We start from the raw sequence: 24,420 nt of genomic DNA on the forward strand, positions 1-24,420 counted from the left end.
ACTGAATTTCTCCATGAGGAAAAGAAGGCACCCATTGACATTCAGTGACACTTGGTGAATGTTTATGGAGACCAAACAGAGGATGTGATCACAGTGAATCTTTGGGTGCTATATGTTTTTGTGGTAACACTGTGGTGACAGTGACAGTGGGTCACCTCCACTGGTGCAGATTTTCATGAGCATGGCATGCAGGTTCACGTTCATCTGTGGTGAAAATGCCCCGGAAATATTAGTGACCATGTTGAAAACTAGTCTTTTGTAGCTGAGAATTTGCTCTGATAGTGTTCTTGTGCTCCTTGCATCTGTTGTATTTTCCATGGTAATAAACAGGCATTGGTAATAAATAGGCATTACCTATATACTTCTACTTCTAATGTACTTTTAACTCTCTTCAACACTAACCAAGTAAACCACAGTATTGCTGACAAGAAAACTTCTAGACTAAATTTCTAGACTATGCCCACTCAATCATATCTGATTTTTAACCTCTGTTAAAATTCACAAAGTTCTAAAAGACTTTCACTCTTACTAAATTCAGAAGAGGAAGAAAACCTTTGCTCCAGACACATTTCTAAAAAATCATAAAAAACTAAATTACATGAAACCTAATAAGCTCAGAAATGGTAACCAGGTAATAACCATTCTGGGGACACAGAAGTTCTTTTTGACAGAGATTCTTCTCAATAATCATGCAGTTCTGAAAATACATAATGCTTAAGACACAAAGTGAAACACTACATCAACGTTATATAAAATACCCAGGAAACCAGTCTTAGTATAGCTGGCTAACATTAAGTCAACTTTAGAAATTGTTGTATAAGTAACTCGGTAAAAGACTGTTTATGCCCTTGAAGGCACACCTCTCAGTGTCTAGGGACATATTACATTGGGAGTGCTGATGGAGCAGGGACATTTTTAACCTTGGGAGGGGTAAGATACAGAGCTTAACAATGAGTAGTTTTCTTTTAAGCAGCAGCTGATTTCTTGAACTTCGCTTAATTGAGGAAGTAGCATCCAGCTGGGCTATTGCTCTAACAAAGGTCTTGAACAGCACAAAGAAGAGGTTGGGCAGAAAAGGCAGGAAGAAAAAATTCTGACTTCTTATATAAGATACTTTGTATTCCATCACACTTTCTCAAACATACTCATTTCTGGAATTCTCTTCACTAAAGTTGTTGCTACAGAAAAACTTGGGCTTGAGCAATTTCAAAAATTGGGAACAAATTGTTTCTAAGAAATAAAAAAGCAACTAAAAGTCATGATGTTACTTCATAGGAGAGGAATAGTTAGCAGGAACATTATTGTGATAAGTGCCATGTAAGGAGATACACTCAGAAAAGATGCCCCCCCCCCTTCTGCTCAAGGATTCTTGGATATCTCAGCAACATCTATTTTAGGCCTATCAGAAATAGGAGTAGGGGAGGAAAAAAAAGAAACCCCAAAAAAACCAAATGCTCAGCAGCTTTAAAGAGCTCAGAACTCACCCTCCCAGACCAGAGGCAGTAATTCAGATGAGAGTGTCAGCAAGAAATTAACTCTCTGAAACAGTCTTCCCAAATATTGCTGCTACATGTTATTCTGGCACATTTCAAGTAAAACCAAATTAATAGCATTAAGTTAGAGGTGGTTCGGTAAGAAGAAGTCCCAGTATGAGAATGTAAAATGTATATGCATTCTAAATATAAATTAAGATAATCTTTAAGCTCTGAAAGTAGCAGCCAACCTCCTGGCAGTCCTTGTCCAAGTATTGTTCAAAGTCCTTGAAAACAGATTTTAGAGGAGACTGCCAACTATACACATGGAGTTTTACTTTTTGAATGAATACTTTTCTAGTATGGAGAAAACCAACATAACAGGAACCACAGGTAGCAGTTAAAACCACCATCACCAATTACACATAAGTGACTTTTAAAGCTCTGACAAAGAAGAAATAAAGCAACGACTTTTCTGTGCTATTGTAATCTTCAAGCAAAAACTCCCAAGTCTTAAAACCAAAGCCAAGAAGTTGCAAGCAAGGAAGAAGTTACACAAGCAATTCCCCTTGGATCAAAATGAAGATGTGACATACCTCTCAAAATGCCCAGATTGTTCTTGACTCTTATCCAGAAACTTCAAAGACAAAACACACAAGAAGTGGAAGTCTGGATATCTACTAAGAAAAACAATATACCCTTTCTATCAGGCTGTTCCTAAACATCAACAACTTCTGTGTCCTGCAAGTTACAGCTGTGGAGTTCATATAACAGATTTTACAAGAGTTATGAGCTAACATGACACAGTAAGATAACAGAGGGGGCTTAATGACAGCTTTGGCTTTTAGATTCTTTATGTTTGGAAAATCTGTAAGGCTATAAAATATATGTGATATTCACCAGGAATGATCATTCTAGTCCAACATATATGCCAGAGGTTCTGACAGCCTGAACACAAGTAGAAGTGTTTAAGCAGTACTTCCATTTTGCACTCTCTCGTCCTTATCCACAAAGATGTACAACTACACATTCATGAAAATATTACACAGCTAATGCATTCCTGACACATGGATTTTCTTATAAAATCTTAACATAGAGAAAAGTGATTATGAGACTAATCCTGCAGAAACTTTATTTATTATCACAGAATCACAGGGGTTGGACACTGCTAACTCCCTCCAATAAGTTGCACAGGGAAGTATCCAGATAAGTTTTGAATATTTCCAGAGAAGGAGACGACACAACTTCTCTGCTCAGCCTGTTCCTTTGCACTGTCACACTCGAAGTAAAGATGTTTTTTCACACGGTTATATGAAACTTCACATGTTCCAGTTTGCCCCTTGTCCTATGGTTGGGCATCACTGACAAGAGGCTGGCTTCCTCCACTTGACTCTCACCCTTTAGATATTTATAAGTGTTGATAATATTCCCTCTTTGTCTTCTCCAGGCTGAACAGCCTCAGGTCTCTCAGCCTTTGCTCATAAGCAAAGACTTTCAACACCACTGTGGCTCTCCACTGGACTCTCTAGAAGAGAGTCCTGTCTTTCCTGAATGGAGAAGCCAGAACTGGACACAGTACTTCAGATGTGGCCTCATCAGGGTAGAGCAGAGGGAAAGGATCACCTCCCTTGACCTGCTGGCCACGCTCTGTGTAATGCACCCAGGATACTATTGGCCTTCTTGACCACAAGGCACCTTGCTCGCTCATGGCCAATCTGTTGTTTATCAGAATGCCTAGGCCCTTCTCTGCAGAGCTCTTTTAAGCATGTCAACCCCTAATCTGTACTGATGCACGTAGCTATTCCTGCCCAAGTGTAGGATTCTGCGCTTGCCCCTTGTTGAACCTTACAACCACCTCACAACCCAGTCCAACCATCCACCTATCACCAATACTTCTCACTAAACCATATCCCTCAACACAAAATCCAAACATTCCTTGAACACCTCCAGGGTCGGTGACCCCACCACCTCCCTGGGCAGCCCATTCCAGTGCCTGACCTCTTGTTCAGAAAAGTAGTATTTCTTAACATCCAGTCTAAATATCCCCTGGTGCAGCTTAAGGTCTTTCCCTCTAGTTCTATCACCAGTTACACAAGAGAAGAGGCTGACCCTCAGCTCACTACAGCCTCTCTTCAGGTAGTTATAGAGAGCAATAAGGTTTCCCCTGAGCCTGCTCTTCTCCAGACTGAACAATCCCAGCTCTCTCATAAGCCCTGTGTTCCAGACCTCTCACCAGCTTTGTTGCCTTTCTTTGCACCCGCACCAGGGCCTCAATGTCTTTCTTGCAATGAGGGGCCCAAAACTGGACACAGTACTTGAGGTGCAGCCTCACCAGAGCTGAGTACAAGGGGACAATCACTGCCCTGTTCCTGCTGGCAACACCGTTTCTGATGCAAGCAAATGATTCTAAATAACCTCTACAGGCATTGATCTTTATGACATGTATATGCCAAATGGTTTTTATTTCTACAAGAAAACAACATGATAGTTTTCTAAATTACCAATATAAAATGGTGCAAGTAATTTCAAGGTACACTAAGTTTCAAACTGTTAGAACCTGATTTCATAAACAAAGATAAAGCTTGCGATAGCTTTGATATCACAAACTCAAATTTACAGAATGCCAATCCTTGGATCACAAAGTCAACACTTTTCAGACCTGTACATAGAACTGTTTTTTGAGCTCAATGTTTTTAAAAAAATATATCTTGTTAATTAGATCTCTTAAGTTTCTTTTCAGAAAATTAGATCGTAACTTGTTGCATGCATGATTTTTCCCCTATGTCAGTGTTGGAGTGCATTATGTTTTTCCTTCCTCATAAGCATGTCTATAAGAAGCCCAAACAAGTTCAGAAAGAATTATATAACATTTTTTGCATTTTTGGGGACTATAATTAAAGCGATAAGATTATGGCATAGATCCTAGAACAGATTAAGTGCAGAATTCTATGATGAATGAAAGTTTGGGTCATTAAAAGTGCAGACCTAGATTTTTTTTTGTTGCTGTTGTTAAACCACACACATTTCAACATCCAGGACATAAAACCTTGCACTTAACAAACACCCTTATTGGAGGTCAGCAAGAGTACTAGTGCATAAGCCATAAGAAGGAGAAAACAACCAAAAAATTATTACTAGCAAGCCTGACCCAAAACTTCTATCAAGACGGAAAGTAATTAAGTATACAGGTGTAAGAAAAGATTGCACTAATTCTTGGGGAAAACATCTCCAAAACAACACCAGGCAGAGATAATTTGGATGTACAAAGCATGGTCTCTGAATCTTGGTAAATCAACAGTTTAATAGATCTATAAAGTTGTCTGAAAACAATGCTTAATATTTAGTTTAGCATATTGGAAGTGCTAGAAATAGAAAGATGAAAAATGTTGTGGATTGAAACTGGTAGAAAAATGAAGTCACTTAGCCTCCACCAGGTATGGTGCTGCTTTTCAGTGAAGATTCTTTCCATAGAAAAATATGTATGAGCAGATTAGTGGAGTAATATATTGCTCAGTGTTTGTCTTTTTACTGACAGTTTTCTCTGCACTAGAAATGTGACCATACATTGCAACACAGAAAACTATCCACACAGACATCTGTTGCGACCTTCCATTATTGAAAGATGACTGGCTGTTAACATTTTCCAATATCACCATCAGAAGCCTTTAACACTGAGTTTTCTTTTTCTAAATGCCAATGAGTTGCAGTGTGTTTTTCCAAGTACAAAGCATTTAATGAGGATTTTTAATTGTTTCTCAGTGCTGAGTCATACAGAAATGCATAATAATATCTTCCATTAGTTCAATTATTGAATTTAAGTAGAACCCATGTTTAAAATCACTTCAGTAGATCCAACTTTGATCTGTAGTAGGGCTTTTAGTCATGGAGATATATATGAAAATTCAAACCAGCTCAAGAAGGAAGCCAAAATTTTTTTGGAGAGTGATGATAAAATAAAAAAAATATATTTTTTAAAGAGGTCCAAAAGATTTAAAATTATAACAGACATAGTAAGGGAAAGGATATGAAAATAACTAACCTGAGCACAGTAGAGGCTGCTGAACACTGAACTACCAGGACAGAAGCATATTTTAACAGAAGCATAGGTGCTTTTAGTACATGAATATATAAACACATTACTGCAAATATTTTCTACACATGGTTTCGTTATAAAAAAAAAAGTCACAATCACACCTCTTTCATTCTCTTGAAATATCCCACCCTTTGGCCTCTTTTATGGTTTAGAATAGGAAGCAGAAACTGTGTTAAAATTACAGACAGAACTAAGTGCAGATACAAAGTCAATTGGATTTCAAGATTTACATGAAGACACTTTGTGGTAATCAAAATAGCAATGGAAAATTCACTTGTGCATACCTTTCATATCGCTTTGTCTATCAGGTTTTCCTATTTTATCCATTTCATCCCTCAGACTCACATAACAGTGGATAAGACACAGAGTGAGTGTAGCCAACAGGTTAAGACTTGTATCTATCTGTCTGAGTCAGGCCTTGTTCAAACACAGAATGTCAAGACTGCAGACTTCAAACCAGCAGCCATGTGCTTGGCAGTGATGCTAAGCAGAGCAGCCGGCTGGGAGCAGAGCTGGTCCTGCCTGGAAAGCTCACAGCTCTGCAAGATGATAGTGACAGGCAGTCACAGTGGATATCTGAGACAATTCAGACAGAATTGCCCGAAGAAATAAAAACATGCAAAGATATACAAGTTCCCAAAAGATCAACTTGCCTTAAAAGTGCCAACACCAGTGTACACTATGACACAACTACTCTTTTCCAAATTCACCGCTGCATTTGTAGACAGAAACTTACAGTCCCATCTTTTTTTCTGTCCTTTTTAGAAATCAACATTCAGATCTTTTACATTCCACTTGGGATCAAGAGTAATAAGGTAACATACTGCCTGCATAGGTAGCATACTGCCTAATCCTAACCTAATACTATACAGAAGTGAAATAATTACTTCCAAAGATGGATAGGGGAAATGATAGCATAACAGCTTGAGAATATAATTGTTTTATGTGTAACAATTACTACCGTGGTTTCATTGGCTACAAACAGTGGAATTAAAAACAAACAAAACAAACAAAAACCAAATGAAAACAGCAATAGCATATGCTGCTCACATACCTACACTGCCAAAAGCTCAATTTCTAACAGATGACAAAATGACATCTCATCTGCGATGCATTACTTCTCGTAATGGCAAAAGAACTCCAGGCTGGTGTTTCTGACCCTTCTGGAGTCAGTGAGAATTTAACCATTACTTTCAAAAAAATCAAAATTGACCCACAAATCTTGTTTCCCATTTTCCTGAGCAATTTAATAGTAATCATGACAATAAATAATTTAGGATCGTATCTAAGGTGACTACAGCCACAAAATATAAACATGAATAAACTGTAGTTCAGACTTATCATTCTTTTGAGATGAAAATTCATTGCTGTCTAGAGAAATCAGGTTATCTGCAATTTCACAGCTGGCTTGCTGTCTGAACAGTGAACTGCGAAGGATCAGAGCAAGTCTCTTCCCCTCTTGTTGCATCTTAGGCACCCAACAGTGTCAGACAGGTTAAGCTCACTGATACATAGATTTTTCTTTTTCATTTTTAATTTTTGTAACTTTATTTTTCACCTCTGTCAGCAAATGGATCTGATTCATCCATGACAGGGCTTGCTGGAATGGATGAAAGAAATTTTGGGTATTCCAGGAAGAGGATGCAGAGCAAGAGATTTCTTCTTTCAGCAGCTTAGATCAATGCCCACACCTACTATGTGGAATCATATTATTAATTGTTCACTATTCTCATGGCATGGAAAAAAATACCGGTGTTTTGTTTTTGTACAAATTCAAACAATGCTTATTTTCAATTTTCTTCCTCCAATAGTTAATTACACTTTTTCAGCGTCACTGAATTAAATGTAGTCATTATGAAAACAAACAAAAAAAACCCCCCCGACAGCCCTACCTCAGACAAGTTGGGCAACATCCTGAAAAAAGTTTCAAATGACTATGCCTGACTGTCAGATATAGACTCAGAAGACTTTCTGTATTCTTTCCATACACATTCTTATTAGGTGACAGCCTGCGACAATAAAATGTTATACAACATTGTGAAAAAATAAATGGTGACATCACATGGTATCTTGCTTCCATCATTATGAGCCTGATTAAAAGCTAAGCAACTTTTATGAGTTCTGGATCAAATCACAATTGCAGTAATAACTTACATAACTTCACTTAATTGTTCCACACAAACAGTGACGAGAACGTGAACTTTATTTTTTAAGACATGGCTTTAATGATGGAGTTTTCAGTATCAATTTTCAGCATCAAGGTCAACTACAAAGAATATATGAAGGTTTAAAACATGTAAAAATAAGTATAGGTTTTGATAAGCAATAAGAAGAAGTGATGAATTTTTATCCACATAGTTATATGGCTTATAGGTCAAAAGACTCATGCTATGTGTGCAATACTGATAAATTTTAAAGCAGGTCCACCAGTTTTTTATATTACTAAAGCAAGCTATTAGTTTGTCAAGCTATGAAAATCTCAGTAGTATTTATGATTAGTGGATTGCTGGAAATGTCACAATTGTTCGAGAAAATTCCTGTCAGAAATTTTATTTTGTTGCAAATGCAAAGTTAAGACAAACTGCCTTTCTTTGAATGATGCATGGATAATGCATTCTCTTTGGGTAAAACAAACAGAATTGCAACTAAAATTTTTAAATGACCACCACTTACATATAAATGAGCAGTTATATCTATAACTTAATCTACTTTTACCCTTACTTTTGTAGATAGATACACTGAAGTTCGAGCGTGCACACACACACACACACACACACACACACACACACACAAGCTATCTTATTTTTGATTATAAATTACTTTATTTTATTCTGTGTATGTCGGTGAAGTATGAACATAGGTGTTTTTGAATCTTACTTATTTTACATTTTAAATTTCAGGCTGTGGAATGTTCTGTCCCTAAACTAGCAAAGGTTTTCAGCATATCAAAGAACATAATATATGAACGTTTGTTCATATTTGTTCATATATGAACAAAAAATGTTCGTATGTGAGCATTTTTTGTTCACAGTTATTGATGCCTTGGAATCAACAGTTGCTGAGTTGTGCATTTCAAAACCAATGTCAAAGCTCCACATAAATCATTTGACAATAAACAAAAAAAAATATATGCTGTAAGTCCTAATAAAATATTTACTTTTACTCTGTAGCAGCTGTGGTGTTACATGAAACAAGGCAAAGAGAAAGCAAAGTTTATATCTTTCTTACTTCATGAAAGATCAAAAACTAAGATCAGAACACAAGAAATGACAAACAAACATAACAAGCTGCTAAAGCAGAATGATGCAATCAGTTTGTTAGCTATTAAGAACTAAAAAATTTCATGTATTACTGAAAAAATGAACATGCTCAATGGGATATATTTCTAGCTCTGTAAAATTACAAAATGCTGGACTTGTAGCTTACGCAGTCCCAGCGGTTACACACTGCATTTCTAGCAGTATTCCTGGACTAAAATGCATCCAATGAATACAACATGCCATAACCTTGGTCTTGGGCAATTTTTCATTCTAAGAAAAAGTATCTTAATCATTAAAATATGTTCTCTAGAATTAGGAACAAAAGAAAAGTGGTAACAATTTGCATGAGCTTCGCCTTTTGTGATTCAGTAAATATACTAGCAGTGATCTGAAGCTTCCCATTTGGTGCTTTGTAGTCATCCTAACCTAGCATTTCAAAGCACATGTCAGCTGAACTGAGACAATTTCCCATGTCTTCAGTTCCAGAGGAGAGAGAAGATCTTTTTGAAATCTTCCTGTACATTCATCTTGAGGTTTCATGGAACTCCTTTGAAGTTTATTACTAAAGGTTTCTATGGGACAATTTACATAAATCTTTAGTGAGTTTTAAATCATGATCACAAACTTCCCTCTTTTAAATTAACAGATATAAGTACATAGAGGGGAAAAAAGTGAGATTTTTTATTTTCAGATTACAACATTTAAAAATTTTTAATCATGCTACTCAAATCCTCAAGTAAATTTAATTGTAGTCAGTATATCTTTCTGCAGCCCTCAGTAATTTGACAAAGGCAGTAACTTGCAAGAAAAACTTGTGGGCAGGACAAAAAAAATAATATAATTCTTCACTGCATCATGATAAGGTCTGGGAACTTTTTTCATAGTTTAGATTTAATTATTCAAATATGACACCGTTTGCCAAGACACAATGTTCTCTCTGCAATCTGGAAATAAGTTGAATAATGTAATTTAGCATTTACTTCCAGAATATTTTCAAGAAGAATCCAAAGGACTCATATGTCCATTAGCCTCTTCAAGCAGTAGCTTCCACATTTCCTCAAGGAATGTAAACAACATTAGAAACAGCATACTACTAATGGATAAAACAGTACTTTGCTCTGGAACAAGGCCAGTAAATAAACTTCATTTCTGTCAATGCTATTTGCAGAATGATCTTAACCCTGGAATCAGATAATGGTTAACAAATTTTAATGAAGCTGTATTGTGTACCAAATTCTGAAAAAGGTGATATTTTAGGTTCAAGGGAGCTGCCTGTGGCTTCTTAAACCCATCAGTCTAAATCCAGTTAAAAAGCAAAGTGAAACAATACTTAGATATTGGGTTACACATGTGGCTGAGATTACACGTTACCCTAAGGGATATTTGAATCACACCAAGTGTTTTATATAATAATACAACATTGAACTGTACTGTGGAAACCAGTTAATCTCCTCAGGCACATCACCCAGCAACAATTCTTTCTTAACTTTTCCCACAGGTTCATGGCAAATTCCCAAAAGTTCAGAGGTTTTGTGAGTTTAAGCCACTATAAATTCAGATTCCAATCTAAAATTCTGTTATTTCTGATCACAAAATCTCACTAGATAGGATCTTCCTGTTTCTTGTTATGCCAGAAAAGCTCTGCAGGCTTCCTCTCCTATGCTGTTGAGTACAGCAGTTGCCGTTAAAGAACTTGCTCTTGAGTACTGCATGCATGGAAAGGATGTTTATATATATAATCAATAAGGAGAACTTGTGGCATCAGCCAGTCTGAATGACAACTCAGCAATATGACCACTAAGTTTCTCACACCTGAATACAACTAAAAAGAACCAGGAATTAAAAATATCATCTGGAATACTGAATTTTAACTCCCTGAAGAAAGGTCCTTTTCCTGCCTAAACCTCATTTCCCTTTCACTCTAAAATTTCTAAAAATTCTAAAATTCTAAAAATACAAATGAGTATTCTTGGATGCCCAAACAAGCTAAGTAAAAGCTCTTTTAGAACATGTTTCCTATTGTATGGGTCCATAAATGGATTAATGGGCTCTACTCATCAATATATCCAACATAGCTACTATTACTTATGGAAGAGATGTCTACACTCTACACTTACACTAAGCAATGCTCAGATAGAAGTGTTAAATAGTCACTGAAATAAATTTAAAAATACCTTCAATTCATTTATATCTCAGAAACTCAATAAAAGAACACTGACAACTGAAAATCTGAAAGAAAATGGCACCACTGTTTGGCATGCTTTTTAATGAAGTCTACTGCATCATGCACGATGCCCTTTTGGCTCAGGCATGACATTGGCAGCTGTGGTTTGTTGCCTATTCTACTGATGGGAAAACTCAAGATAATGTAACACTTGCATCTTTCTTTTACCACCTTAACTCTCAGTGCTGGAAAACGTAACTTGAGACTGTTCTATCAGATTTATTATGTATTGTTTACCTGTACTATACTATGCAGTATTTTTTGTATTCATTACAGAAAGCACATCAATCCATCTGATGGAAATGCCTGTTTCCTCTGTCTTAGAAACTGCAGCATATTTAATTGCTAATAATGTAGTCAGGCAAAGTAAGTCACTGTTGTAAAACACTATGAAGAAATAATGCAGCTTGGAGAATTTTAATGTCATAGACAGGTATACTGTTATAAAGAAATTGCATAAATGCTGCAGTATTGGATTGTATCTTTGCAGATGTGTTATTTAAGAGGACATTCCCACTAAAAAGAGAACTATGCTCTACATCATTTACATTTCTATATAGTTTTCCAGTTTTCTGCATAGTTTTTCACTCTTAACACTTGCCACAAGCTGTATTATGTGCAAAGATGCCCACCTCATTGAACACCATCTTTGGCTCATGAAATATTAAAGTTGCACTTCTGATACTGGAAGAGTATCTTGAAAAATGGCATAATATGCTTTATCCTCTGCCTACATTCTTCCTGCACATCATCTTTGGTATCATTAGAGACAGGATACTGGGTTGAACAAACTTTTGGCTCTTTTTATGTCTTTTTCAGTATTTCATGAGATCAAATCCTTATATTACCTTTTATGTGGCTCCCTGCATAATTTAGCTTTCCAAAAGAGTATGAAAGAAATGTCATAAAAGGTTGAAAAAAATTACATTTAAAGAGACAAATTATGAGCACATAGAATAATGAAAACTGATAAATACATGCAGAATTCTTAATTGACATACATTCTCTGTTTCAATGCATTTTCGTAATCTTTCCTAAAAAGGAAGCACTTCATGGTTACTTAATTGATTTATGTAGGCACCACACAGTGATTTTTTTTTGTTCCAAATGACAAACTGAAGTTACCTGAGCCAGGCTTTTCCAATACCTATTGAAAGTCATTATTTGTACAGCTCTCTGCACTGTCTGGATTTCTGTAGTTCTATAAATGCAACAGTGACCTTTGAAAGCATTAACTGGATCTACTTTCTGTTCCATATTTTCCTGTTTCCAGAACATGATCAATTTTTAGCAAAGCATATGCTTCACGCAGCTGAAAACCCTGGCAATTCACAAGTATGAATTAATCAGACAACAGGAAATACTGCCCAAAAATGTAATGATTTCAGTCATCATCTGAAGTAAAGCAGTGCAGAAGAGAAGACAGGCTCTTATCTCTAAGACATAGGTTTTTTTCTACACTTCTGGGTGCAGTTTGAAGGAGTAGAATTGTGTGTGAATATTTTAGCACTGGGTTTTTAAAACAGAAAATAAGTGCCACAGATTTTTGAAGAAATATCAGAACTACAGCATTTAAAATTACTTATCATGGCTGATTACATGATGATTTTTACAAAAAATATATTTACAGAAGTTTATAAAATGGATCCCCTTCATCCTTTTATCTGCTGAACTAAAAGTACCTAAAAGTAAAACTTCCTTTCTTGTGCAGCTGGCAAGGCATATGTACTCTAAAGAGCAAAGTTTTTTCCCAGTACAGCTCACCTGTACGTGTCTTACTGATCTACATTTACTGTTTCTAACTGTCAGTGGAAGTTGTATATACCCCAATACCTAATTTCTTCCTAGTTCAGACGGAAAAACAAGCATGCAAGCAACACATCATTTGATCTACCCTGAAGAGTCATTTCTCTTAAATGCTAGGTTTGTGTTATGGATCAGCTTCCTTGACATCTTTTTAAGCAGATAAACAATGCACTGAATACTTCCGAGCTTAAAGAATGGCCTTGGACCCACCCGACATGGGAAAACAAAGAAGCCCTTTACTCATTTCCCCACATATAAGCATGAGGCTAAACACTACTGTAATAGGCAAAAGCAAACCCTTCTGCAATAAAAAAAGTGCTTGTGTATTTGTTGCTGCTAAAATTACACAGGACTGAAACTGACATAAAATGGCATTAACTCGAGTCTTTTAATTCTTCTAATGCACCTATTAATGTTGTAAAAATAATCTGATTGTGGTGTGGTTTTGAGAAGCAGAGATTAGAAGAAATCTATTCTAAGTTACACCCTACTTGAGTTTGGTCTGCCTCATACATGCTGTATGTGCAGATGACATTCTATGCCAACATTAAAACTATTCAGTCTGGCCCACAACAATATATTAAAATGTGAGATAAGACTGAATTTAAAATTATTACTGTGCACATTTCAAAAAAGCAACGAACATTTTAATAAAGATGCAAACAATTATTTTGTAAATTTCACTTTTTTCCCATGGCAAAATTCTCTTGTGTACAATTATCAACTACTAACCTTACTGCTATTGCAAAATAAAACAAAAAATTAATCCATGAATCCCAATGAGGATAATTTCCTGCATTTAGGAAAGAAGCTGAAGAATCAAATTTGATATATAACTTCCTTTTTCTCTTCCTGTGGGATGAGTTAGTTGTTTACTTGTATGAGCAACACCTAAAAAACACACTGTGAAATGTTGTCCTATTATCACTTATGTAAAATGGACTTTCTTTAAATAGTTTCTTAAACAGTTAACCAGCATAAACAGGGCGTCCTGACGGCAACCTGTGTAAACATTATGCTTCCACTTATTTTAGAGATAGGTTTTATCATTATAAATTCATTGTTGTATGGAACCCATTAGAAGTAAATTGTGAATAGTGCTTCATGCTGTAAAATACAAGGAAGAGCACAAAGTGTACTAGTAGGGCAACAAGAGTCATGAACTCAAGTATTTACTGACCAAATAGTAGGGGGAAAGGAGTTCTGCACCAGGCCTGAGATGATCTCAAGATGTGAAGAGGAAGAACAGGAAAGAGGGTCATGGCACATGGCTGCAGAGTGATACACCCTGATACAAAGCCATCAGGCATATTTCTTTCAAGGGATACTGTCATAACATTGATTACTAGTAGTTTTTCCTACTCCTCTCTCCCACGACGAAACTAAACTAAAAGCCACAATTGCAGGATTTTTTTTTAAGCATCTTTGTCCAATTATCCTGTTTAATGATGGGTACTCCACTCCCCCCCAAATTTACTAAATTAGGTACATCAGAACCAACTAGCATAATGTTAAGACAGAAGTAAGACAAAGCTTCTATAGTGATTTTATAGACCCAGTAAGTGATGGATATCCTCCATTTGTATTCAAAATTGGCTACCCCCTTTGCCCTGTTTGGATGACAACATACCCAGTTCCTCTGATCTCTGCTTAAAGCACGGTGTACAAGACAGACAGATTTGCCAGGAAAGTTACTGGCAAAGGATACGATATATTCTGAAAAACTCTTCCCTCAAACATGCCTCAACTGGAGCAAGAAATTTTTCTTAAGGGGAAAAGTGTGCAGTGTGTAGTTCCAGGTAATCTGTTCAAGAGATATGCAAACAGTACTGAAAAGGGTCCTTACCTCCACCTGTTATCCTTAAGCCCTCCTGTCTCCACATGATCACAGCAGAACTAAAATTATGAAGCTGAATTTTACACTTGGCTGCACTAAGATACATGCAACACCACTGGCAGCATTAACTCTAAAATCCTAATGTACCGGCATTAGGTAAATAAAATCAGTACAAATTATAACTCACCCTCAACTATTTCATGACAGTAGTTACACTGAATTCTGGCTGCAGATGCTGAGTCAGGGCTATTCCCAGGGTTTGTTGAGGCCTCAAAAGGTTACAGCACAGCAAAAAACATGGAGCTGCAGCTGCAGCTCTCACTTTTATACATGCAAACTAGGAACAAGCCCTAGCTTTGAGAGGGTGTGAAAGAGTCCTGTTCAGTTTGGGTGCTGCATCACAAAATAAAAGTCTTTCCGGTCTGAAAGAGAAGCATTTAGACTTTCCTGATTGATGCCTTCTCTATGCTGGAGGAGCAGTTTCTCCTACAGACCCTTGATGAGTCTGGCTGCACTGATAGCCTGACTTGAAGTGTAACACTAAAAGGACTAATGTGAACAATGAGTCTTTAGTGACCTAACCAGGCTTTAATAATCTTCAAGAACAGCTAGCAATAACTGAGCAGCATAATAGCAAGTTTCCAAAACCGGGTCATCATGCTGGAAACAGGGGCTTGTGTGTGTGAGAGAGACAATGATTACAGTATTTAATCAGCAGCTTCACCGTTCCAACTATTTTTGACCACAGCGTCTACTTTTAGACAATAAACTGATTACAGTCAATGCATTCATGCTCTGTAGCAGTCAATAAGAAATCCAAATTTAACATATGCATTACTCAAATGTTTGAAAAACCTTTTTCTGCCAAAATTTCCTATATATACAGGACTTTGATGGTATGATATAAGAGATATTACTCTAGCTTTGAGGGTTTTGTGATGTGTTCTGAAGAATGAGTTCACTGCAATATTTGTGATATAGAATGACTATGGAAAACAATTTGGAACAAAAAGATAGCTACTATTGTGCACATTCTGTGTATATACATATTTAATAATACAGTTAAAATATTCAAAAGAATTTTGAATATAAATAAGTACAGATGGGTATAAAACACCTACCATTTTATTCTACCTTTTTATTGTAGTCAGCACTTTTCATTAAGAAATAATTATCAGAAAAATTTCTATTTAGATTGCATTAAAATATTTTAGCACCAAAATAGCTAAAAATATAGGGGCTAATTTGGTCTTTTGCTGTACACATGTACATATCTAGTGAAGCAGGGATAATAAGAAACAGAATTGGGACCTAAAAAGTTCTAATTTGACACTAATCAGTAATAAAAGGCAATGCAAACTTGTGCTAATCTGATTACACCCATATAGCAATATCTACATAATGGCTTTAGCTGCTTAGCAACAAAAATACAAGAATACCAGATAAAACAGATTATAAACTCTGATTATTCCCAGATGAATATTATAGTAGCCAGTCAGTTAGGTCAATTTGCACTGTATATAATAAATGGCACAGAAGACATTTGTTTTTTTGTACAAATATATGTAAGAAAAATAAGACTAGCTTTTACATTAGCCAAAGCAGTTTTGTTTAAATGTTACAGTGCTTCTCCTTGAATTAATTTAGAAAGCAAGGCTTAAGGACATCATAAATATATGAGTCTCTTCCTTTACACTTCTACATTTCCTGACAAAAGTACATCTCTTCAAAAATGTAATTTCATTTTATATCTTTTGAAACATTCCGCCTTTTGATACTGATCCTACAGCAAAACACTACTATAGTATTGTACTACTGGACTTCCAAACCCTCCCTAGAAGCATTTAAATACGTAGGTCGCCCTGGAAGTAAGGTCTCCTATTCATCTCCACGGAAAATACAACACACACAAGGAGGACAAGAACACTATTTGATAGAGCAAATTCTCAGCTACAAAATACAATTTTTCAACACAGTCACCACCACCACCAGCTATGCATTTTCATCTGCAATGAACAAGAGTTTGCATGCTGTGCTCATAACAATCTGCAACTGCAGATGTGACCCACTGTTGCTATCACCACCACAGAAATGCACCACCCACTGCCTCACTGTGCTCACATCCACTGTTTGGTCTCTATAAACATTCAGCAAGTGTCAATGAATGTCAGTGGGTGCCATTTATTTCCACATGGAGGATTTCAGTTCCATACCTTTCCTTCATGTGAACATCAATGTCAAATACTGTTTTGTCAGACTGCCCCTCTGCTGCCAACTGCAGCACAACAAAATGTAACTGAATACTGACAGAATGGTTCAGTTCCTACTGCCTTACTGCCAGCATCCACCTCTAATGTTATGAGCCGACATAATACGATAGCAGGTTTTGCTTTTAGAGCAGCCCTCATTCAGACCATGAGTAGAAGAAAGACTGAAAGAGGACTTTTGTTTTTGACAAAGAGATTTCTGATGCAGAAAGAAGCTCAGAGAGATGGCAAAAATTAGAAAGTAACAGCATAACTGCTGAAACTGAAACAAAATCTCCTAATTCTTAGCTTTAAAACCCATCAGCCCAAAGCACTCTAGACATTGTGCAAATGCATTCAGAGGAGTGGTACCTGAAACACAGCACTCATACAAAGAAGTACTAAGCCTCTAGGTAGAACATAATAGTTAATAGATAGGCATAGTGGTAATAGGCTCATTACCACCTATTCATAAATGTCCCTGAGGTCTTTCACCGTTATGTGGCTACCTTGCAGTATCAGAATATGGAGGAAAATCAAATTGCATTGCAGGTCTGTTCCAGAACTATGCACAATGAATAGATAGCCTGCAGTGAACATGAAGCCAATTGCATGGATATAAAAAATTGTTTTTAGGGTTGGATAAGTCTAACATTTTAACTGTAGTAACATTTCTGACTCACTGTAGCCTTAGTTCAATTGTTTTCTCCAACAAAAATAACTGTAATGCTAAGGGTCCTTATTAATTCAATTAATTCTTTATGATTCATTATAAAAATTGCTCTATACTTGTAGCACTCTCTAGTACTCCATACTATGACTGTCCAGAAAGCAATTTTGTTGAAGATAGTAATCTAAATAGAACAGGAGGGCCTAAGTCTCAAATTTAACTAATTTCGTGAAGTTGGATAAAAAAACAAATGGTAAGTGTTAGAAGCAGTAGCTCTCTAGTGTTTTAAATTTATTATGATTATCATAATCTTCCTATCTTAAATATTTTTTTTAAATAATACATTTTCTTTCTAATTTATTATAAAACATGGAGTGTGAACATACATATGTATATCTGTATATCTCATATGATAGAGTTCTACAGAATTTTAATACTATAAGGAAGGTTCAAAGGGGCAGATGAGGAATAAAATGAAGGTATGTATACCTACATTTTGTAGAATCTCAACTTTCCATTGAAAAATCTTTAATATTCAGAGTTCTAATACTTCCAACTACAAATAGAATATTGCATTCAAGAATGCCTTCAGAGAACACAGCTGTAGTACTTAAGACTCCCTCACCAGCCATCTGACTGAAGCATTATCAATCAAACCTAATGCAGACACTGTCCCACAGCTGATCACTGAAGCAAGGCATAAGGTTGAAGAGAAGAGGATATGAAAGAGGGGAAAATGGCAACATCAGAATTGTTGTCAGAGAGACAGAATATAGAAGAGAAAAAGAAGGTAAGGGGAAAATGTGGGAAAAAAAAAAGAAAAGTATGCAAACAGAAGTAGACCTAAACCTTCCCTTTCCCCATGTCTGACATTTTCTCAATAAAGGACATGAAGCTCCTGAATAAATCAAAGATGATGATAAGAAACAGTAAGCTCTTACAGAAACACTGTACACTGCATGCTGAGCTTTGTGCGAGTTTTTGTGAGTGTCATATATAGAATGCAAAATTCTTTATTTACATCCCAGTAGACAGATCGAAAGTTTTGCTTATAAATTTAGGCTTACAAAGCAGGCCTCTGAAAACACCGACAGTTGCTTTGACCATAGTCTGGCCAAAACAGAAAGGAATCATATAGGATGTGACATGGTTTTAGAATGTATGCTTCACTAAATCACCTGAACTCCTTCTACATAAAAACACACTGTGTCAGCTGTAGTTGTGCCAGTAGATTTTACATTCTTTCTAATGTGTGGGACTGGGTCACAGAGTTCATACCTCAACTACTGCAGACAGAACATCATATATCAGCCTTGCACACTTTATCTCAAGCTCTAGAACAGAACCCAGCTCTCTTGACTTCCAGGTCACTGTAGAGGACCACAGCACTCCCTAAAGTACAACATTTATATGCATATAATTTAAATACAGAATGCTGATTTTCTGGCTCATATTTGATGGAATTAGAGCAAATTGGTTTCATCAAACAAAGTTACAGAGCTAAGCAAATAGGAAACAGAATTTGAATTTTATAAATAAACTTTTAGAACTTTATTAGTCTCCCAATTGAAGGCTCAGTTTCTGAAAAGTACATTTAATTCTCTGGAAAACTTTGACCTGTACATAGCTTTGAGATTAATTGAGTGAAAATATGTGCTTACAGTTAAACAGGAATATTTTGATGAATTGAGGCCACAAAAAGATTACGATGCTAATCCTGAATTTAGAAGAATTATTCCTGTATTTAAATTAGTGATGCATATAAGCTGTTGTTTGTCCCAATGCCTGTAACTTGCAGAATTTTCATCTGCAGATAGGAATGCAAAGGTTTGGATATACAAAGCAAAAAACAAAGTATGTTGTTATTAGCCATTATTTGGCACAATTTCTGAATATTAAATACTTCTAAAATATGATCTTTTATTTATTTGTGATGAAAATCACAGAATTTAATAAATGATACTAATGAAAATCTGCTTTATGGAAAAAAAACCTGAAGCATACTGACTGTATGATGCATGTTAGGCAACTTTTTTTTAGTAATAATGTGAAGACACAGAGGGAAAACACCTCAATACCTAAAGCTGAACTCTTACATTTAAATTTTTGTGGAAGAGGAACAAAGCAAGCAATTTTATTGCATAAAATAAACCTCTGAAAGCTTTGGCAATGAATACTGAGTCAACCTTCCCATTAATTAGGGTGTATGCAACAAATAAGCTCGACTTGAAACTTAGAGTTTAATTCCAGCATGATCACTTCGATGACCAGTTCTGTAAAACGTAGCAGCAATGGTCTGGCATACAACTGCAATGTAAGTAACTAGATACTACTGTTCAACACATTTTAAACTCTACTGTACAATGGCCTTTCTCTTAGTAAAGTTACTTTAACCATAGACCATACTTGTTCTATGGTTAACAAGCTTCCCTTATCTGTTTTTCTACTAAATGCAAGCAAATCATTAATTGACTCATTCACTTAGTACTGTTTCTTTTTTTTTCTTTTTCATCCATAAATATTTTATAGCTTTAACAGACATATTTTAATTATTGATTCCTATTAGAATTAATTTTAGCTTTTACATTTTTGCTTCCTCATAGAGTTCTTTGCAAATTGCTTGTAGGCTTGAAAACCACTGATTTTTCAGGTATGGACTTTGCATTTGATTGGGTACCATTCAATGCAGTTTTGATTGCCTAGTGTCATTGGCCTATGATTTGTAACTCTATAAATTACTTAACTATCAATTATTCTGATTTCATGAAAAAAGAACAAATTACAACCTTGTTATATCTTTTCACTGCAAGAACAAAGTAGCTTAGTTTCTTCGAGTAAGAGACCTAGGAAGAGAGAAGACACTAAGAATTTCTGAATACCTTGCTTTGATAAACAGCCATGGGGAATGGTGAAGAAGACAAAAAAGCACAATACAACAGAGGTAAGAACAAGTGGAAAAAACAAAAAACACAACCACACAACAAAAAGGAATAAAATTTCCAGAAAGCCAGAGTAGTAGCTGGAGAAACTTCTAGCATAACTCACTTTTACTGATATGTTCTGCTACATGATACACAGCAGTGATACATTTATTTGTGTTTCAGAGTGTGTGGTTTTCTTTAGCCCTAAAGATTCCTCTCTGTTCATGGAGTTTATCCCTTAACTACACTACAATTTTCCATCACTTTCCTTATCTAAAATCGCCATTATGCTCAGTGACAGGAACACGTTTCACAATATTTAAATGAACACACAGGTATTCAAATGAAATTAAAGTCTCAATAAGTGAAAGAAACACCCCTTGTGGACAACATGGAAGAATCTTCCTTGTACACACTTTCCTGGGCCATTTTTTTTTTTTGGTGTGTGTGTGTTAACTTCAAAGCGTATAAAACACTAATGTTTTTTCTGTATTTTTGGAATTTTCAAGTCATATTAGGCATTTGTTATTTGAACACACTACAGTTTTGCTTCTGCTAAACTGGCTTTTCTTTTTTTTCTTCCTCTGGCTTTCACACTGTTCCATTTATTTTTCCTGACAACTTGTAAATAACTCTGAACAAGCACTTTAGTAATTCACTTGTACAATGCACATTTTTAGCTATAGCACAGAAGTGATTGGCAATATGTACACATTTATGTAAGCACACACATATGGTAATATGTACCATTATGTACTCTTTTGTTTAATATTCAAATTTAATTATTCCTTTAACAAACATCTGTTTTCAATAAATTGATTCAGCTGCTCAAATGCAACATCTTAATGAAAGAAAATAAACCCAGTAGTTTGGATCTATATGTCTGGTAATTGAAGGAAATTAATTTTCAAGTATGTTATTTAAATTTTGTATATAAACATATGTATATATAAGCACACGTGTGTGCATATGTATATTTACTAGATTTATTCCCTATAAGTCAAAAGTTGATCATGTTGAAATGAATGGCATGTTTAGTTTGATTGGCACAGTTCAAACGCTTATGCTTAGAAATAGTGAACGCTTTATTAGACAATTTGAAAATAAAAGGTGCTTCTGGTAATTCAGTTGTACACAACTGATATTCTATTTGCAAGACAGATTCACCTTATGTACATTTTGTCAATAAAGCTCTTTGAACAATTAAGTAAAAACTGTCAGATAAGGTGAATGATGAGAGAAATAAGGGGCAAAAGCAATGATAAACAGTAACAGTCTGTGACATAAATTGGATCTCACTCAGTTAGACTGATTGGATTCAGAGATCCTAGATAGTCAGCCACAGCATCCAAACATTTGCTTCATCTCAAAGAGCGAATGCAAAACATATGCTAAAACAAGGAATTTTTAAAGAAAAGTTACTAACAAAGAAAACACCATGGGAAAAGGCTCTCATTATCGGTTCCTTCCACCTTTCCTTCTTCCTGCAACTCAAGTAAATGGCCAGCACTAGCGTTATAGGACATTATTTGATAGGCAGCATACATTGATTTTATACTACAAACCACAAGAATGAAACAGAAGAGCAGAATGTTATAATCTTATTTCTAACAAAATCATTTTAGAATTTTCCCTCTGAACATTAGATATTAAAAACATTTGCACTCAATTCAATAGATGTACACATTATAAATTTATACAAGAAACCCAGAAAATGGCACCTCAGCAGTTTTTTGGGGGTTTATTTATTTATTTATTTATTTGAACTCATTTACTGCCATCTCCTGGTACTTACAGGGTAACTGCTTTTGCTACTTAGCAGCAGCCAATACTCCAATTCAGCACTACTGAAATGCTGAAATATCTGCATCTGCTCAGAAATGATTTTGCATTATGGCTATACTTTCTATGCTGCTATCTGCTAAGTATTGGAAATATTACATATTGTATTGTGGGCACAAACTGGTAGAAGGCTCATGTAGCTTACCTTTGTCTGGAAGCAGCAGTAAAGTTGTGTTAGGTATGGATGTTTCCGTGCTAATGCCAGAATCCTCTTTTCTGTCATTGTGCAGTCTACGTCATCATCTTGAAGTATGACATCTTTCTTCAAGACTTTCACTGCATATACTTCATCTTTTCCTTTTAGTTCAGCTAACATTACCTAAAACAAACAAAAATCCAATGTACACAAAAGCAACACATACCATAAGTGGCTGTGTATGAGTTTGAACGCACTGAAAATACAATGAATAAATAATGCAACAGTGGAATGTTATAATTTTATCAAGGCAAGTATGTTTGCTTATAAAATTAAATAATTGTAATTTTAGGGAAAGATCTCTCTGGTATTCTTTAAATTTGAGACAAGCCATACATAGTAGTTGAGAATGCAGAGGATGAGAAGTTTTTATTTCTTTATTTGCATATCTTAAAGTGTCCCTATTAAAGAGAACTCAAAAACTAAAAAAAGAAGGAACATAAATTAATTCCTTCCTTTTAGCTCCTATTTTTGCTTGTGAGACTTGTATGTGACGAACCTGATATGCAACTCCTCACATTACCCTGGTCACTTTAGAACTCTTGATTTGAACTGTTACAATTTAAGATTGAAGTTCTGTGCTCTGTTGAAGGTTAGTTCTGGCTTGGAGCCAGGGCAAGCTTCAGAGAACAGATCAGAAAACAGGCAGACAAAAAAGAACTGCTTCAGCACTGTGCCCTTACATCTGCAGTTCCCATATATCAAGGAAGGAAGAGAGTACTTGTGAAACAGATTCACATTTCAGTTCTTTTAGGTTACATAATGCATAACACTGTAAAAAGAAAATCTGTAAAGCACTGTAAATAGAGCCCTTTCTAACCTTGTCAATTCCCTATTGTGGGAAGGTATCTGGTGAATTATGTCATACCTAGTCTTTCCAGTAGCTTTGGAACTCCCCTATACTCACTGTGTCACATAAATTGTTCAGTGAAGTGAGTAAATTTGAACTGGATATTATCTAGAGAGGAAATGAACTCAGAACTGCACAGTGTTATTCCTGGGCTGATTTTTCCTGCTTAACCAAAACTATTTCAGTGATAAAATGAAGGTCAGGGAAGATGTGGGTCATCTCTGGAAGGAAACGGGAGACCTGGTCACAAGGAATACAGAAAAGGCTGAGGTGCTCAGTGACTTCTTTCCTCAGTCTTCACTGGCAAGGGCTCTAGCCATACTGTCCAAGATTCTGAAAGCAACAGTAAGAACCTGGAGAAGGTAGATCTGCTTGTGGTAAGTGAAGATCAGATTTAACCATTTAAAGAACCTGAAGGTGCGCAAGTCCGTAAGACCCAAAGAGATCCATCCACAGCTTCTGAGAAAACTGGTAGACAAAGTTTCCAAGCCCACTATCTATCATATTTGAAAGGTCATGGCAATCTGGTGAAGTTCCCGCTGACTGGAAAAGGGAAAACATAACCCCCATTTTCAAGAAGGGAAAAACAGAAGACCCAGGAAGCTATGGGCCAGTCAATCTCACATCTGTGACTGGCAAGATCATGGAGCAGTTCTTCCTGAAAATCCTACTAAGGCACATGGAAAACAAACACAAGGTGATTGCTGGTAATCAACACGGCTTCACCAAGGGCAAGACATGCCTGACAAACTCGGTGGCTTTCTATAAAGGAGTTACAGCATGAATAGATAAAGGAAGACCAACTGACGTCATCTACCTGGACAAGGGGAAATGGATTAAAACTGGAAGAGCGTAGATTTAGACTAGATAGCAGGAAGGAATTCTTTACTGTGAAGATTGTGAGACACTGGAACAGGTTGCCTAGTGAGACTGTGAATCTCCCCTCCCTGGAAGCATTCAAGGCCAGGCTGGCTGGGGCTTTGAGCAACTAAGTCTATAGGGA

General features: G+C 36.0%; 1 protein-coding gene across 3 annotated transcripts in view; it reads right to left on the minus strand.

Moving 5' to 3' along the window:
• Positions 1 to 24,420, minus strand: part of PRKCE (protein kinase C epsilon) — a 269,340-nt gene that overhangs the window by 66,173 nt on the left and 178,747 nt on the right. For all 3 annotated transcript variants that reach the window (XM_052685443.1, XM_052685450.1, XM_052685448.1), the window contains exon 10: positions 22,517 to 22,690. In XM_052685443.1, coding sequence (XP_052541403.1) covers positions 22,517 to 22,690 — 174 coding nt within the window. The remainder of the gene's footprint in view (positions 1 to 22,516; positions 22,691 to 24,420) is intronic.

The sequence above is a fragment of the Tympanuchus pallidicinctus genome, unplaced genomic scaffold (assembly GCF_026119805.1).
Source record: "Tympanuchus pallidicinctus isolate F22 unplaced genomic scaffold, pur_lepc_1.0 scaffold1, whole genome shotgun sequence".
Lineage (NCBI taxonomy): Eukaryota > Metazoa > Chordata > Aves > Galliformes > Phasianidae > Tympanuchus > Tympanuchus pallidicinctus.